The sequence below is a fragment of the Equus quagga genome, chromosome 1 (assembly GCF_021613505.1).
Source record: "Equus quagga isolate Etosha38 chromosome 1, UCLA_HA_Equagga_1.0, whole genome shotgun sequence".
Classification (NCBI taxonomy): Eukaryota; Metazoa; Chordata; class Mammalia; order Perissodactyla; family Equidae; genus Equus; species Equus quagga.
In genome coordinates, this window is record NC_060267.1 from 181,276,827 (window position 1) to 181,294,981 (window position 18,155).

The following is an 18,155-nucleotide window of genomic DNA, read 5'->3' on the forward strand; positions in this document are numbered from 1 at the left end:
TCATCTGCAAATGGAGACAATTTTACTTCTTCCTTTTCAATTCTGATACCTTTTATTTCTTTTTCTTGCCTGATTACTTTAGCTAGGACCTCCAGTACTATGTTGAATAGAAGTGGTGAGAGTGGGCATCCTTGTCTTCTTCCTGATCTGAAAGGAAAAGCTTTCAACCTTTCACCATGGAGTATGATGTTAGCTGTGGGTTTGTCATATATGACCTTTATTATGTGTTCCTTCTATGCCTAATTTGTTAAGGGTGTTTTTAATCATGAATGGATGCTGAATTATGTCAAATGCTTTTCCTGTGTCTATTGAGATGATCGTATGATTCTTATTTCATTCTATTAATGTGATGTACCACACTGATTGATTTGTGTAGGTTGAACCATCCCTGCATCCCAGGGATAAATCCCACTTGCTCATGGTGAATGATCCTTTTAATTTGCTGCTGAATTCAGTTTGCTAGTATTTTATTAAGAATTTTTGCATCTATATTCATCAGGGATATTGGCCTGTAGTTTTCTTTTCCGATAGTGTCCTTTTCTTATTTTGGTATTAGCATAATGCTGGCCTTGTAAAATGAGTTGGGGAATGTTCCCTCCTTTTGATTTTTTGGAAGAGTTTGAGAAGGATTTGTGTTACTTCTTCTTTAAATGTTTGGTAAAATTCACTAGTAAACCATCTGGTCCTGGATGTTTCTTTGTTGGAAGACTTTTGATTACTGATTTAATCTCCTTACTAGTAATTGGTTTATTCAGATTTTCTATTACTTTTTGATTCAGTCTTGGCAAGTTGTATGTAAAACTTCTAAGAATTTTTCCATTTCTTCTAAGTTGTCCAGTTTGTTGGCATGTAGCTGTTTGTGGTAGCCTCTTATGATCCTTTGAATTTCTGTGGTATCAGTTGTAGTGTCTCTTTTTTCATTAATTTGTTGATTTGAGTTGTTTCTTTTTTTTGCTTGGTTAGTCTAGCTAAGGGTTTGTCAATTTTGTTTATCTTTTTGAAGAACCAACTCTTGTTTGGATAAACTTTTCTATTGTTTCTATGTTCTCTATTTCAGTTATTTCTGCTCTAATCTTTATTATTTTCTTTCTTCTGCTAACTTTGAGCTCAGTTTGTTCTTTTTCTAGTTCCTTAAAGCATAGAGATAAGTTGTTTATTTGGGATCTTTCTTCTTAATGTAGGTATTTATTGCTATGAACTTCCCTCTTAGAACTTATTTTGCTGCATTCCATATGTTCTGGTATATTCTGTTTCCATTTTTGTGTGTATGTGTGAGAAAGATTGGCCCTGAGCTAACATCTGTGCCAGTCTTCCTCTATTTTATGTGGGATGCTGCCACAGCATAGCTTGCTGAGCAATGCTTGGTCTGCTCCCAGGATCTGAACCTACGGACCCTGGGCCACTGCAGTGGAGTCTGTGAACTTAACCACTATGCCACTGGCTGGCCCCTGGGTTTCCAGTTTTGTTGGAAGAAACTTTTTTATTTCCCCTTTCATCTTCTTTGAGCCTGTAGTTTAATTTTTATGTGTTTATGAATTTTCCAATTTTCCTCTTGTGATTTCTAGTTTCATGCCATTGTGGTCAGAGAAAATACTTGGTGTGATTTCAGTCTTCTTGAATTTGCTAAAACCTGTTTTGCCACCTAACATATGGTTTATTGTAGAAAATGTTCCATGTGCGCTTGAGAAGATTATGAATTCTGCTGTTGGATAGAGTGTTTTGTATATGTCTGTTAGATCCGTTTGGTCTATAGTGTCATTCAAATGTGCTGGGATTCTCTGTATGGATGCTCTATCTACTGTTGAGAGTGGGGTATTATTAAAGTTCCCAACTACTATTGTATTACTGTGTATTTCTCCTGTTAGCTCTGTTAGTTTTTGCTTTATATATTTAGGTGCATTGATGTTGAGTGTACGAATATTTACAATTGTTATATCTTCTTGGTGTGTTGATCTAGTTATCATTGTATGATGACCTCTTTGTCTCTCTTTACCATTTTTAGTTTGAAGTCTACTTTGTCTGGTATAACTACTGCTTTTTTTTTTTTTTTACCATTTGCTTGAAATGTCTTTTCCCATCCCTTTACTCTCAGTCTATGTGTATCTTTAAGGCTGAAGTGAGTCTCTTTTTTTTTTTTTAAAGATTGGCACCTGGGCTAACAAGTGTTGCCAGTCTTTTTTTTTTTTTTTTCTGCTTTATTTCCCCAAACCCCGCCTGTACATAGTTGTATATCTTAGTTGCAGGTCCTTCTAGTTGTGGGATGTGGGACGCTGCCTCAACGTGGCCTGACAAGCAGTGTCATGTCCACGCCCAGGATCCGAACCCTGGGCCGCTGCAGTGGAGTGCATGAACTTAACCACTCGGCCACGGAGCTGGCCCCTGAAGTGAGTCTCTTGTAGGCAGCATGTTGTCAGATCTTGTTTTTTATCCCGTCAGCCATTCTATTGTCTTTTGATTGGAGAATTTAATCTATTTACAATTAAAGTAATTATTGATAGATAAGAACTTACTGTAGCCATTTTTTTAATTGTCTTCTGATTGTTTTGTAGATCCATTGTTTCTTGTTTCTTATCCTGTCTTTTTTTGTGTTTGATGTCTTTTTGTATCAGTATGCTTTGACTTCTTTATTGATTTTTTTGTGTGTAATTACTACAAGATTTTCCCTTGTGGTTATCATGAGGTTTACATAAAATATCTGAAACTTATAACACCCTATTTTAAACTGGTAACAATTTAACTTCAATAGAATTTGTATACTTTACACTTTTACTTCTTCTCTCCCTCATGTTTTAGGTTGTTGCTGTTATAATTTACATGCTTTTTATATTGTGTGACTAATAACAAATTATTATATTTATGTTATTTTTGTTACATTCATTTTTTTAAAACTTTTAAAGTAGAGTTCTGAGTTATGCACCACTATTACCATATTGCAGAATCTAACTATGACTATGTATTTATTGTTACCAGTGAGATTTACACTATCTTTTTGTGTTTTTATGATGTTAATTCGCATTCTCTTACTTCCACTCAAAGAACTCTCTTTAGCGTTTCTTGTAAGGCAGGTCTGATGGTAATGAACTCCTTCAGCTTTTGTTTGTTCAGGAAAGTCTTTGTCTCTCCTTTGTTTCTGAAGGACAGCTTCACCAAGAATTCTTGGTTGACAGGTTATTTTCTTTCAATATTTTGATTATGTCATTCCATTCTCTCCTAGCTTAAAAAGTTTCTGTTGAGAAATTTACTGATAGTTTTATGAGGGTTTGCTTGTATGTAATGTCTCTCTTTTCTCTTGCTGCTCTTAAAATTCTTTCTTTGTCTTTGACTTTTGACAACTTAATGTGTCTCAGTGTAACCCTGTTTGGGTTCAGCCTATTTGAGATCCTTTGGGCTTCATGCATCTGGATGTCCATTTCTCTTCCTAGGTTTAAGAAGTTTTCAAATATACCTTCTGTCCCTTTCTCTTCTGGAATTCCCATAATGCAAATGTTGTTTCTTTTCATTGTGTCCTTTAATTTGCAAAGGCTTTCTCCACTCTTTTTCATTCTTTTTTGGTTCTCTGACTGGATAATTTTCAGTGTCCTATCCTCCAGGTCGCTGATTCTTTCTTCTGCATGGTTGAGTCTACTTTTGAAACACTCTATTGAATTAATTCTTCAGTTCACTTATTGTGTTTTTCATCTCTAGGGTTTCTTTTTGGTGGTTCCTGTTTTCTTGTTACACTTCTCATTCATGCATTGTTTTCTTAATTTCATTTAGTTGTCTGCCTGTGTTTTCTTGTAGTTCACTAAACTTCCTTAAGAGGGTTGTTCTGAATTCTTTGACAGTTCGTGGATCTCCATTTCTTTAGGGTCAGTTATTGGAACTTTATTAGTTTCCTTTGGTGGTGTCATCTTTACCTGGTTTTTGTGACCCTTGATTCCTCACACTGGTATCTGCACATTTAAGTAGTAGGGCTCTCTTCAGACTTTATGGGTTTGCTTTGGCAGAGATGGTTCTTCGCCAGTCAGCACAGTTTGGGTTTCTGGGTGCATCTGCTGGTAATGTCTTTGGGCAAGTGGGGCTTGCTATTATGGTCTGTTTTTGGGTGAGGCAACTGTTTAAGCTCTGAGGATGGGGATAGGGGGGTGTGCCACTGGCTGAGAACAGTTGGACAGGATTGCTGGCTTGGTTCTCTACCCAAGTGAGGCTGTAGGATGGGCTTTGTGGTTGCCTGAATTCTCTGGTCAGGCTTACTGGATAGTTGGGACTGGGTACTATATTCAGTGGTAGATGAGGCTATGAATTAGGTTCCCTGCCCTAGTAGGGCAGCAGGCCAGGGCTCAGGGCCTGTACAGCTTGTTGTTTGGGGGCTTGAATTGGGTCTGAGTGTGTACAAATTCCCTGATCAGGTGAGGCCATTGATTTAGCTTTGCAGATAGAAAGCCATGGTCTATGGTCTCTGTTCAACTGCCACTGTACATAGGGCTGTTGAATGGGCTACACAGCTTTCTGTGTGCTCTGGATAGGTTCCCTGGTTGGACTGGGTGAAGGCTATATTCAGTGATGAGTGGGGCTATGTATTAAATTCCTTGCCCGGGCACAGCAAGAGAAGCAGCTCTAAAACCAGTAAAGCCCTTTGTTTGTTGTCTTAACTCAAGCCAAGCTGCCCCCCATGTTCCCTGGCTGAACAGGGTCACTGGCTTTGCTCTGCCATCTATCTGCTCTGTCTGCCCTTCTCTTGGCTTGAGTGCCCCTGGGCTGCACAACTTTCAGGTGTTTTCCCCAGCCTTTCTAGTCATAGGGGGCTGGAAGACACTCTCCGCAGCAGGTGGGGCTTTGGCTTAGCCCTCTTGCCTGGGCGGGAAGGGCAGGGGATCCTCCTGGCTACTCTCAATTTCCCACGCAGGTTTTCCAGTTGGGAGAGTCCAAGAACTACCCTCAGCCTTGGCTATGAATTAACCCCTCCGCCTGTGTGTTATACAGGAAGCCTCCACTCCTGGTACTAGCCTCGCTCTGGGGGTGATGGACTCTGTCTACCCATCTCGACTAGAGTGCTGCTGGGCCACGTTGCTTTCAGGAGTTGTCACCAACCCTCCGGTCAGATGGGGCTGGAAGGTGCTCTACAGTGGGTGGGGACTCAGCAGCTTGCGTAGGTGTTGGCAAACTGGTCTTTAGGACTGGCAGAACTCCTCATTTGAGGATCCGAATCAGACAGATCTGCACCCCATCAGGTTCTCTGGTTAGAGTGTGCCCCTAACTTGGTTCTACAGATGTGCAAAGCCATTGGTTGGGATTACTACTTGGGTACTGCAGGAGTTAACGCATTGTTGCTAGCCCCTCCCACCTTCTCCATTACAGTCAGATTTCCAGTGGCTAGCCCAGCAGATTCCCTTAACAATCTCCGTGGTGTGAGATCAGAGTAGGGGCTCTTACAAAGCGACCCACCATGCTGGAGGGGGCTGATTGTCTTGCCTGGGCTGTCTTTTTCCCACCGGAGGAACAGGAGGCTCAGGGGAGACCTCTCCCTGTGGTGCTGTGCTGGCCTGGGGGAGAAGCAGTGCAGTCAACGGGCGGCCGCTCCTCTTACCCTCCGAGTGCAGTCTGTCTTGGTCTCTGAGGTGCAGGGGGTGCTTCACCCTCACCCCGGTGTTCTAGGATTCTCTCAGTGGTGTCTCGTTCTTGAATAGATGTTAGTTGTTCTCCTTGAGAGGGGGAGTGAAGTCAGGATGACTTGTGTTGCCATCTTGGTGATGTTACTCTGCTGATGGTAAGCTTTATCAGGTGCTGGGGGGTGCTGGAGGGAACTTCCTGGAGGAAGGGGATTTTTCTTCCTAGTTCTGATGAGCTGCATTTTTCTTTGTTTTGCTCCTGTGGCACCATCTGTCAGCAGGACATACAGGGACATCTGGTGGTACTCTGCCTCAGCCATGTGCACAAGTACACAGGCCCTCAGCAGTCTTGCAGGCCCAGTCTAGACCTGGTGACCACTTTGCCATGGCTCTTCTGAAGGGGACACTGTGCCTTGACTACTTCTGCATGCCTGCCCACTAGCTTTGACTTGCCTACACCCCAGGGAGTTGTTTCCTGCAGTTCTCTTGTCGTGGATACTGTGCATTCCAGGCCTATGCCTGCAGCAGTGTCCTGGCTACCTCTGCACACCTGCTCCCCAGCCTCACTTGCCTGCACTCTGGAGGATGGTTTCCTGCTTGCTTGGCAACACTGGCCCAGCTGTGGTTTGCACGCCCAGTGAAATTCTGTTATCTAGTGTGCTGCACCCATACCTTCTCCAGTGAGAAACCCCAGCCTTGGGGAGGGGACCTTTCTTCCAAGTTTATCCTGTCCCGGTACTCTCCCTCAGCCTTATTTTCTTATCATAGTTTTAATAATTATTTTATTATTAAATAACTTTATTTATTTTATTATTTCATTATTAAATAATTATTACAAAATTAAAAATAGCTTTATTGACATAGTTGACATATAGTAAACTATATATTTAAAATATATCTTTTGATAAGCTTTTTTTTTTGTTTTTTCTCCCCAAATCCCACCAGTACATAGTTGTATACTTTAGGTGTGGGTCCTTCTAGTTGTGCCATGAGGGACGCCACCTCAGCATAGCCTGATGTGCGGTGCCATGTCTGCGCCCAGGACCTGAACAGGTGAAACCCTGGGCCGCCATAGCAGAGCGTGAGAACTTAACCACTCGGCCACGGGGGCAGCCCTAATAAGCTTTGATATATTATGTAACTATGAAACCATCGCCATAATGAAGTTAATGAACATATCCATCACTCCCAGAGGTTTCCTCATGCCCCTTCGGAATCTCTCCATCCTGCCCCTTGCCACTCCTCATTACATCTTCATAGTTACTGTCCTATCATAGTTTAATAGTTATATATGTTAAACACTCTCTGTTTAATTTACTATACGGTTTCTGTCTCCTGATTGAACCCCTGCTGATAGAGAATTGGTGCCTGGAGTGGTTCCAGGAGATAGATCTAAAACTTTGAGGGTTTGGTATTGACTTGGTCTTGCTTTTGGGCCTGAGCACAGTGCTGAGCTCCTCGCCAAGGGAAATGGGATGCTAGTAATCCATGGCATCGCAGTCAGTCGAGCTATCATCTGTAGTCGATTGTGATGTGTTGCCAACTGAACGCACTTGCCTCAGAGCCCACATGGCTGCTACATTTGACCTTTATCACCATAATGATAACTGTAAGGACTGTAGGGTGGGATGGAATCTTTTGAGTGTAATTGGGTGCTCACAGAGAAAAATGACAGCTTGCATTTGTTAACTCTCAGCTTGAGATCTGCCCTTCTGTCATTCTTTTTTAATTGCACATTTCACTCAGAAGAAATAATTTCATCTTCTCCAAATTGTGAATAGACTTGTGAATTGCTTGCTCATTAAAAAAATTTTGTTTTGGCATAAAAGTAATGCACACTTTGGGGCTGGCCTGGTGGCCAAGTGGTTAAGTTCGCGCACTCCGCTGCAGGTGGCCCAGTGTTTCGTTGGTTTGAATCCTGGGCGCGGACATGGCACTGCTCATCAGACCACGCTGAGGCAGTGTCTCACATGCCACAACTAGAAGGACCCACAACGAAGAATATACAACTATGTACCGGGGGGCTTTGGGGAGAAAAAAGGAAAAAATAAAAAAAATCTTTAAAAAAAAAAAAAAAGTAATGCACACTTAGAAAACTTGAACAAGTGGAACGGATTTCTGTGTATTTTCTTTTAGGCTTTTATTTGGTATGTTATATAAAATGAAATAGATTTTAGAAAGTTTTAGTTTTTTATTCTAAACCATGCAGATAATTATAAAGAAAATAAAAACCATATAGAGTCCCACCACCCAGAGTTTACATGTATTAGCAAATTATTTTGTTTCATACTATTTATGCATATTTTTAGTGTATACATAAAATACTTTTAATGTTGAGGCTGTAAATTTTTTTTTTTCTTGAGGAAGATTAGTCCTGAGCTAATATCTGCTACCAATCCTCCTCTTTTTGCTGAGGAAGACTGGCCCTGAGCTCACATCTGTGCCCATCTTCCTCTGTTTTATATGTAGGACACCTACCACAGCATGGCTTGATGAGTGGTGCCATGTCCACACCGGGATCCAAACCAGCAAACCCTGGGCCGACAAAGTGGAACGTGCAAACTTAACTGCTGTGCCACCGGGCTAGCCCTGTAAAATTTTTTTTTAACCATGGTTAAGAGGTGGCATATTCAGAGGCTCTGTGGAAGGAGAATATCAAGAGAGGCCGTGTGTGCATTCATCTGACAGATGTTAAGCACCTAATATGTGTCAGGCACCACTTAGATACTTGTGATAGAGCCATAAAATAAAGATTCCTGTCTTGGAGGAGTTTATATTCTTGCAGAAAACATGGAGACTAAACAATAAACATAACAGTCAAGCAAATTATAGTTTGACAAAGTAATGAGTATTATGATAAATAAAAAACACAGAGGAGATTAAGAGGAGAGAGGTGTGGTAGGTGTGTAGGCAGGTCACAGATGTTTGTCAGGGGAGATCGTGGTGTACAGAAAAGATGTCCTGAACAGAGCTTGGGGTGCTGTTTTAAAGGAACATGTTATAGTCAGGGGGAATGGTATGACTTGATCTGGTGCCCCATACTTGTCCGCCATCACGTAGTAGGCCAGATTTCATGTGTAACACCCAAACTAGGTGTGGGTCATGGGCCATGCTCAGCTTTTTGTTTAGAAATTATGCATAAATTGAAGAAGAGGGTTGGGGGCGGGATAATGGGTAAGGGAATTGGTTCATTTATTCGGTCAGTTAGTCTTAGTACTTACATAGAAATTGAGTCTGCTAAAATAGGGAAACTGAATGATAGTGCAAGTTACTTTTTCCCTCATTGTTTTTGTTTTACTTGACAAGGTTGTCCTGAGGATTAGATGGAAAAACATTTATGTCAGATGCTTATCAGAGTCCCTGACACAAAGTTAAGTTCTCCACTGATTTGTCTGTGGTGATGGTGGTGACATTTGTGTGAAGCACCCTCAGAAAAAATTCTGATTTGGGAGGTTGATACTTTGAAGTGCACTGGGCGTGGTGTTTTTGGTAACCTAGAAAATCAGAATTTTCTGCCATGTTTCCCGGAATGGTGCTTAAGATTCTTATATTCATGAAAGCAATTTCATTGTCAATTGTCTTTTTCTTGTTTGCCGTGTGGCTTATTGCTGGGGTTAGCAACCTACCCCTAGTGACAATAGTGGTATTTGAAAGAATTGTGGAGTGTATTTTTGTTAGCACTTCTATTTCTCTCTCTTTTTTTCCTTTCTCTAATTTTACCCTCTAGTCCACTCCTCTTTGACTTGTAAGAAATTTATGAATAATGGCTTGGTATGCCACTTGCCAATCTGTGGTTGAGAACAGTGTTTTCCAAATTTAGCTTGATCATAAAGATTCACAGAGGACAATTTTTGAAAGTAAAATTTTAGACTTTCTGTCTGAATCTCCAGGGGAGGGGCCTGGGAACATTTGTTTTTTATCACAGGCCTCTGGCTGATATGTGCTGTATTGGACTAAAGCATATTTTCTAAAGTTCCCTCGTGATAAGAACCACCTGGAGTGCATGTTAATGATATGAGTAAAACAGATTACCAGATCCACCTCATGGGCACTGAATGAGACGCTTTAACTCTGGGGTTGAATGTAAGTCTGGTTTTTAATAGTTGCTTCTTTGTGGACTCGCTTGTGTGTGTGTGTGATCTCGGTAGGCTACTGCTCGCTAGCTTTCATGATATTTCCATGTAGTCAGGAAAACAAACCCAAGCACTTGATTTAAATGGTAGGCTGCTTTATTTTTTTCTTTTAAAAAATGGTTAGACATCATAGATACTGGAGAGTGCATAAACCATTTGTGTATGATTTAAAGAATAGTTATAATGCCCCAGGCAACCACTAATCTACTTTCTGTTTCTGTGGAGCAAATCTATACACATAACGTGTTTTCACCTTTATTTCATCTCTGGTATTAATGGCTCTATAAAACGGTAGTTCAGAAATTATTCAGAGGTGTTTCTCTTTCAGTGTGTGTCAGAGAGTCAGAGTCTGTGTGGTAGTCTCCAAGTCCAGAGGCTTCCAACAGTAATCATCAGAATTACTGTTACATGAGCTTCTGGCATTTAATGAAATAATTCGTTCCAAAGGCCCCCAAACTTCATTCTCATCTTTTAAGAAGTGTGTTATACAATTGGTTGAGGCTTCCCAGTGAGAATTTTGATCTTACTTGTTTAACATTTAGTCCTTTCATGGTACCTTTTTGTTGTGAGATAAATAGGGACTCATGTAGGGAATTGGCCGAGGTTGGGGGAGGTTGCACTGTTGCAATTAGGATGTAGGGAGGGAAAAAGGTGCGTTGTTAGGACGGAAAGGGAAAAAAGTATTACTTTATAACATGTGGCTATTTTTTTTCCATTCTCTAATATGAATACAATATGCAAGGATAAATACAAAGTAAATTTACATGTGAATTTATAAATTGTATTTAAAAAATTAGGAAAATTCTTTAAAATTGTAAAAAAATTTAAAGCAAATGTGCTTGTCCGTTTTTTAATCATTATTTTGATTGAAACCTAGTTTCCCCTGTAATTGAGTTGGTAGACAAGCTGTACTGTAAACTGAGAACTGTGGGAGGATGTGGGTTTTGTGGTTAAAATACAGAACTTAGTAACCATGAGTTATGTAGGTATTGGCTGACCTTGGGTGTTTACCTAAATGCCCAAATCTATGTAAATTGTTAGGCTTTTGAAATATAATGTTCGCACATGTTTTTAATTGAAAGATATTTTTGGACATCAGGAATTGATATATGAAATGACTTATTTTCAGGGACAAAGCACCAGAGCTCATTGTTACTTACCTGCTTATCTTCCAGGTGATTTACAGCAAGATGCTGCTCTCCATAGGGATGCTCATGCTGTCGGCCACACAAGTCTATACCATCTTGACTGTCCAGCTCTTTGCATTCTTAAACCTACTGCCTGTAGAAGCGGACATTTTAGCAGTAAGTACAGTAAAATTTGTTCATGTCTAAAAACATTCCTTAAGGAAAAGCTTTAAAAGAAGTCCCAAATGATGGGGGGCCAGTCTGGTGGCACAGCAGTTAAATTCACACATTCTGCTTGGGCAGCCCAGGGTTCGCTGGTTTGGATCCCAGGTGTGGACCTACACGCCACTTGTCAAGCCATGCTGTGGCAGGGTTCCCACATATAAAGTGGAGGAAGATGGGAACAGATGTTAGCTCAGGGCCAGTCTTCCTCAGCAAAAAGAGGAGGATTGGCAGGAGATGTTAGCTCAGGGCTAATCTTCCTCAAAAAAGAAAAAAAAAGCCCCAAATGATGGAATCTTATAAGGTGATTACCTACAAACATACAGACACATACACATAGTTGTTACTTGAAAGTGGGGACCTTACTCATCTTTTTATTGCTTAATATCTAACAATTTATCATGTACACTAAGTACCTGATAAATGTTGCTCTTGAGAGGGTGTGTGAACTCTCAAGAGGGCTCATGCACTCATTTATCTATATGCTGTATATTTAGGTAGAATCTTACTCATTTTGGTAATTAGTATATCTGTAATGACTTTGATAATGATATTTAAAAAATTGTGTAAGATGTCCATAGAAAATCTAAACCTATGATTAACATTAATGAGTCAGAAGAGAAGAACAATGGTCTTATCTTTGATGGTGGATAGAAAAGTTTTTAGAGGAGGACTGGTCCTCAAAACCTTATGTATCCTTTCTATGCTGCTGTCTTACTGTCCTCTAAACTGGGAAATGTGTATATTTCCTGTTTCTCATTTCCGTGAAGCTAGAAAAAGAAGAATTAACTCTGTGTGTATATGTGTGTACGTGCACACACCTATTCTCTAGATACTATGTAAGGATTTATTGTTTCTACTTTCTGCACGCAAGTGATAGGCTTACTGACTGACATTAGGTGAGAAATAGAAGGGCCAAAATTGTTGCTGACCACAGCTTGCTGTGGTCCTCAGCGCTGCTTCTGTTTACTGTGGCACTTGTGGAAAGGTCTAGGATCATTGAGGAACTTGGGAGAGCTGGGCTGGTTTCTATACCATAGCTTTTGAAGGCATAGCAACTCTAGTCCCTATGAGATTTCTCACCTTCTGTTACACTCTTTGCTGGGGAAACTGGTTGATTAGGTTTTTTTCTAGAATAGTCTGGATCTTTATAGAGTGAATGGAAGTGAAACGTTTAAGGACTAAGTGCCCATTGCTATTCAAATCTCACCTCTAAATTTGTCTCCAGAGTCCTTGGGGTGTTCTTGGGATGACTTTTGAAATGAGGGAGAGGATTTATGGGCCGATCAGGGACTGAAGTTCTTATGGTCTCTTTTCTCCTTTGATTTCTTCTATTCTCGTTTGCTCTCTCTTTTTTCCCTCTGTTGTTTCTAACATCTGCCACTCCTTGTCTTCTTTCTTTCTTTTTACCTGAAGTGGATTGTTATTCTCTGGTTCAGCTATGTGATGGGTTAGATGATTTTCAGTGGCCTGCCCTGGGGACTTAACCAGCTGTATGATCTTGATCAAATTACTTAGCCACTATAAGCGCATCTTTATTTATAAGCTCGATTGTTGTAGTGATGATTAAATAAGGTAAACTGCTTAGAACAGTATTTGACACAAAGTAAACATTTATCTTTTTATCTTCATTGTAATTATCATTCTCATCATTCTTCACTCAGTCCCTCGAGCAGTGTATGAGACTGCCCAAGATGTACTTTTTAATGTAGAGATAAAACTAAATGTTAGGTATAGAAGAACAGTCAGTCCTGGCCAGCAGTATGCTCTGTGCTGCAGGCAGGAAAGCGTGGAATGCGTGGTGCTGTCATCTCCTGAAGGAGCCGTCAGATTTAAGCATGGGAGCTGCTTAAATATGGTTTTTATGCTGACACTAAAGGCTAGAAGGATGACCTGAATGCAGGGACAGCTGGAGGGGAGTGGGTTGTGAAGGCGCGTAACTGGCACAAAGGGGAACTAAATCCCGAGTGGAGGAACTGGCTGTAGTAGAATGGACATTAAAAGGCCGTGAGTCAAGAGGCAGAAAATATTAGCTCTTCCTTTTAATTGAATAAGAGCATCCCTGAAATTTGTAGTAATAGAGATTTATGTAAGTTGGACATCAGCTTGATTCCAGTTCCATTTTGGACGGGTATCAGGATACTGCTTTTGAAAAAATAAAGTCAGTTTTAGTCATCTTCTTTGTATGCGAGATGATTTTATTTTTGGCAGTTGAATTCTCTCACTTAACTGTTAATTCCCTGACAGCAGTATTCGTTCAGCTAGTCGGTGAGTTCTGAGAGGCTGTGGAGATGCTACTGGAGTGTGTTGCTGACTAGTCAGTGAGCCTCCTAGATCATGCGCCTCTGGAAGGCAGGACTGTGTCTAACTAAACTTCATGTTCCTAGTCCCTAGTGAGAGTTAGAGAGGAGGAGTTCGGTAAGTGTTTGAACTGATTAATAGCTTTTCCTCAGAGGTTTAGTTCTTTCATATCTTCTTTTAATAGCATTTATTCCTTGGTACTTTGGATTATTGTTATTTCTGTTAGCAGTTCATTCTCTTTTTGTCTCTTATCTCATCATTTCTCTTTCCTTTGACCCAGAAGGAAATGTGTAATTGTGTAATGATCGAGTGTGTAGGTTTGCATCTAGAAATGTGGAGCTAGAATTGGCACGGGCATTATACGTTAGAGATCATGGACCAGTGTTGAATGTTCTGAGGCCCATAGGCTACAAGCTACTTTGAGCTGTGCCATGATCATATTGAGAAGTAGTATTTATATTGTGTATTTTCAGAGAGTCAAACAACCCAATTTTGGTTTACTCCCAATCTGCCCTTTGATTCTGGTGTAGGCATTTGTCAGAGAGAATCTGTTGCTTGGTTGTGAGGATCAGTGGGCAGAGCAGGAGAGAAGCACCCTTGGTTGGTGTGTGAATGGATTGGATTATGTAGCGTGGTAGTTAAGAGCTCCAGCAGTGGATTTACAATCTGAGTTAAATCCAGTTCTACCACTCTGTAGTTGCATGACCTTGGGCAAATTCTTTAATATCTCTGAAGTCTTAATTTACTTGTGAGAATGAGACAGCATGAGAGACCTTGTAGGGCAGTGACTTGAGAGCCAGGGCCCTGGGGTCCAGCTGCCTGGATGAGAATTGGGTTCCTCGAACTTGCAGGAGCGAGTTATTTTTGACGTTCTGTAAAATGAGAATGATGATCATAGGGGCTGGCTTTATAGGATTGTTGTAAGGATTAAATAAGTGAATACCTGTCAAGTGTTTGGCATGATGTCATAAGTGTTCAATAATCGTTAGCTGTTTGTTTCTTTCTAAGTGAAATTAAACTTTCATTAAGGCTGCGGTCAAAGAGGAGAGTTGGTTAAGTAAAAGACCTTTTTGAAATAAGTGGACTGAAACTGTGACCTGGCAGTTACTGAGGATGGGATTCCAGAGCGGGGTAACTTTAGTTTCTACTTCAGAAGGTTACCAGTGAGCATGGTTCAACTTCATGAGCGGCAGCTCCTACTGCAACACTAAAAATGTAAAGCACTTTTGTGCTAAAGATGTTTCTGTTTGTCTTTTTCACGAACGATGGGAACATTTTTTGTTTTTAAACAACGTGATTCTAAGAGGCGGTGTGAGACAGTTCTTACTTTGCTGTTAAGAAAGACGAAGCAGTTTCAAAATGGGTCTCACTCAATAACAAAACTTACTCCAAGTCCTAGTGTTACAAGTACTGCAGTTCAAGCTAGATATTTTATTTCTAAAATTCTAGCCAAAAAAATGACATTCCTCAGTGCATAATAGGAAGTGATAAAAGAATACTTTAGTACAGTTATAGGTTTTCCATTTCCTGATTTTAAGAGTACTTTTTTTAAGTACTGCCTGCACACATTTGTGTTTTTTCTTTGGTCTATCTATGTTGATCCAAATCAATTTCTTTATTTTATAGTAGTGTCTTTGGCCTTGGAGGAGTCAAATGTCTTTCTCAAGTTCAACACAAAGCTGATCATAATTGAATGAAATCAGTTAAAGAAAGGTATTTTAATTGGAATTAAATGACACCTTGTGATAATGGATAGAAAAGCAATTTTGTGACTCAAAAGCACTTTGTAAACCATAGAACACTCTGCAAATATGAATTATTGTTATAGTAGGAATTATCTTGAGGCGATGCTGATCTCCAAGTGTACTACCAGGCTGATTATCCGGAGGTAACAGAATGGATAGGTTCAGTGACCAAATTCAGACACTTAAATCACACAGTTTATGGAATTAATTACAGACATACAGTGAGGAGCAGAGGCGAAAGATCAGTATGTTAAGACACTCAGGATTGGGTGCGAGTGGAATGCAAGAACCACACGACCCGAGTCCTGTCTTGCCCATTATTAGTTGGTCCAGTCTCTCTATGCTGTATCAGCTTTCCCAGGTGACAGTGTGGTTACCAGGACCTGGTTTGAGGGTGGACAAGGGGACTTGACAGATGAAGGTTGTCTGGATCCAGTGTTTGCTTGCTCTTTGGAGCGACGCAAGGTATTTAAATCTGCACGCAGCTGTGCCTTGCTGCTAACCTGAGCAGCTGACCTGTACTCTGTTGCCTGTCTCTGGGAGATGACACATGAGGGTAGGATGGGGATCACCAATGGGTGTTTGATTTAGGGAAGACATAACTGTCAATCTGGATATGTGACCTAATTTATACTCAGTGAATATTTAAGGTTTGCTTGATCCTTGCGTCCCTTGCTATCTATACAGAACACTTAGTTTGTTCCATCTTTTTATCTATATTCAAAACAGATGTCTTCTATTTTTGGCCTAGAGTTTATAGACAACTATCTTAACTTCTAATACATCGTGTAAGTTTTGCCTGTGTTTCAAAAGTCCCTTGTTTACCATCTTTGCTTAGTTTCATCTACCTTCCTTGTTTGTCTTGTTTTCTATATAGCACACTGAACGTTCTTAAATAATATAGCAAACTCACAACAATTATCATTATTATTATCTTCTGAAGCACAGAGAACCTTTGTTTTGTTCTGTTTTGGTAGAGGACTGACAAGCATTGTAGCATAGGAATCTGTATCTGTAAGAAAGGGAAACTTGTGAAAGAGTTTGACTACCTTCAGCTGTCTCTGTGTATGTATTTCATTGAGTTTAGTCTTTTCATTGCTCAGCCCCGGATAAAAATGTTCAGATTATATAAAAAATGACAATGCCTTCAAAGTATGATTTAGTGCTCCTTCTTTCTCTGGGGAAAAGGCATCTTTCATAGCTACAGCCAGAAATCCTGTAAATCTCTTCTATTAAATCAGACCCTTAAATATAGAGAAAATAAAATGGAACTCTTGCTGGAAAATAATCTGTTTAGAAAATTCCTTGCTAGGGAATTGTCTGTGGGAAAAACTCAGAAAACAGTAGGTTGTTCAATGTTACAGAATTATTTCTGCTGTTTAATGATAATTATATGAAATCAGAATCCAATTTAAGCAGTTGTATACGAAGTAAATTGTTTGTATTCATTGCTCTTTTAGTGATGCATTTACAAAGTTGATTTCTATTGTGGTAAGCTGTGATAGTAAATCAGAATTGAAGAAATGAAAACATAAATAATTTAATAAACTTGTTTTTAGTGTTATGTGTAAATTGGTTGTAACTTGATTGTTTTTAATTTTATATTCAGTATAATTTTGAAAATGCATCTCAGACATTTGATGACCTTCCAGCAAGATTTGGATATAGACTTCCAGCTGAAGGTTTAAAGGTAAGAAAATAGTAATATATGATAAAGGCATGAAGTATTTAATAAAGTGATTTTTATTCTTTATTTGTTTAAAGAATGAAAATATTTCTTACTATTTTGTATCATAAAACCCATACATATTCATTTATAAAGGGTTCATACTATTCAAAAGGTATGAAGAAGGAAGTAAGAATGATCTATGATTGTGTTATTCTGAACTAGCTACTGTTAACATTTTGGTATATAATATCTCAGACCTGTTTTCTAGGATATGTGTTCTGTGTGTGTGTAGATATATGTGCACGTATATATTTATGTAATTGTTTACATACATAATGAATCTCTGTTTAACACTAATAGAAACATGCTACTTGATTACCTGCCTTTTTCACTTAATTGTATATCTCGAACATTTTACGCAAATAAAGAAGGATCTGTGTTTTTATTTGCAGTGGCTGCATGATTTTACAATATCATGAAATACTATGGATCTTTGAACATTGGTTTAATTTTTCATAGTAGATGTTTAGGTTATCCAGTTTTTGTTATTATAAACAGTGCTACAATGAATGTCTTCATCTTTGTGTATTTGTTTGTTTGCGTAAGATACATTTCCAGATGTGGAATTGCTTTGTTTGTGGAACGTATGTTTAAAATATTGTTGTATATTCCAGGTTGCCCTTTGAAAGTTTGGGACAATTTTAGATTGCCACCAGTAGTGTCTGAGACTTTCCTTTTTCCCACACCCTCTTCAATACTAGATATTACCAAGTTTTTGTTAATTGATAAAAAGCATCTGAGATTGAAAATCTTAATTTTTTTGTCCATTTCGTGTGTGTGTGAATGTGAGAGAAAGAGAGAATCAATTTCCTATTAATACTCTTTGCTCATTTTTAAATTAAGATGTCCATTCTTCTTGATTTGTAAGAATTCTTTATATGTTGGGAGTTTCAATCTATTGTTTGCCGTATATGCTTCAGATAATTCTTCCTTCATCTTTTAACTGTAAGGTTTCAGAAGTTTGGTGTATATAGTTAAAAGTTACTTTCTTTTCCTTCTACCTCAGGGATCATGGTTAGAAAGTCCTTCTCCATTCCAAGATAAGATGAGGTTTTTATGTTATATGGGTTAGAGTACATGGAATTGTGTGTATATGCTCCACAGAATGTTTTCAGTTGTTCTAACTTTCTTAAAATTCCTTATTTAAGTACCATAAAACTATCATTCTAGTTAGGATGGCATGCACCTATGGGAGGAACATATCAGTTTTTAATTTTTTAAATATTTTAAATTATTAAAAATAATTCCCAGCATTGTATGACTGTTTCTCATTGTAAAAATATTTAAACAGAAAAGAAGTATACAGAGAA

The 18,155-nt window shown here is 39.2% G+C and overlaps 1 protein-coding gene across 1 annotated transcript in view; it reads left to right on the plus strand.

Moving 5' to 3' along the window:
• The window catches only part of RNF13 (ring finger protein 13), a 157,747-nt gene that overhangs the window by 15,158 nt on the left and 124,434 nt on the right, over positions 1-18,155 (plus strand). The window contains exons 2-3 of the mRNA XM_046657344.1: positions 10,897-11,025; positions 16,726-16,806. Coding sequence (XP_046513300.1) covers positions 10,912-11,025; positions 16,726-16,806 — 195 coding nt within the window. The 5' untranslated portion in view covers positions 10,897-10,911. The remainder of the gene's footprint in view (positions 1-10,896; positions 11,026-16,725; positions 16,807-18,155) is intronic.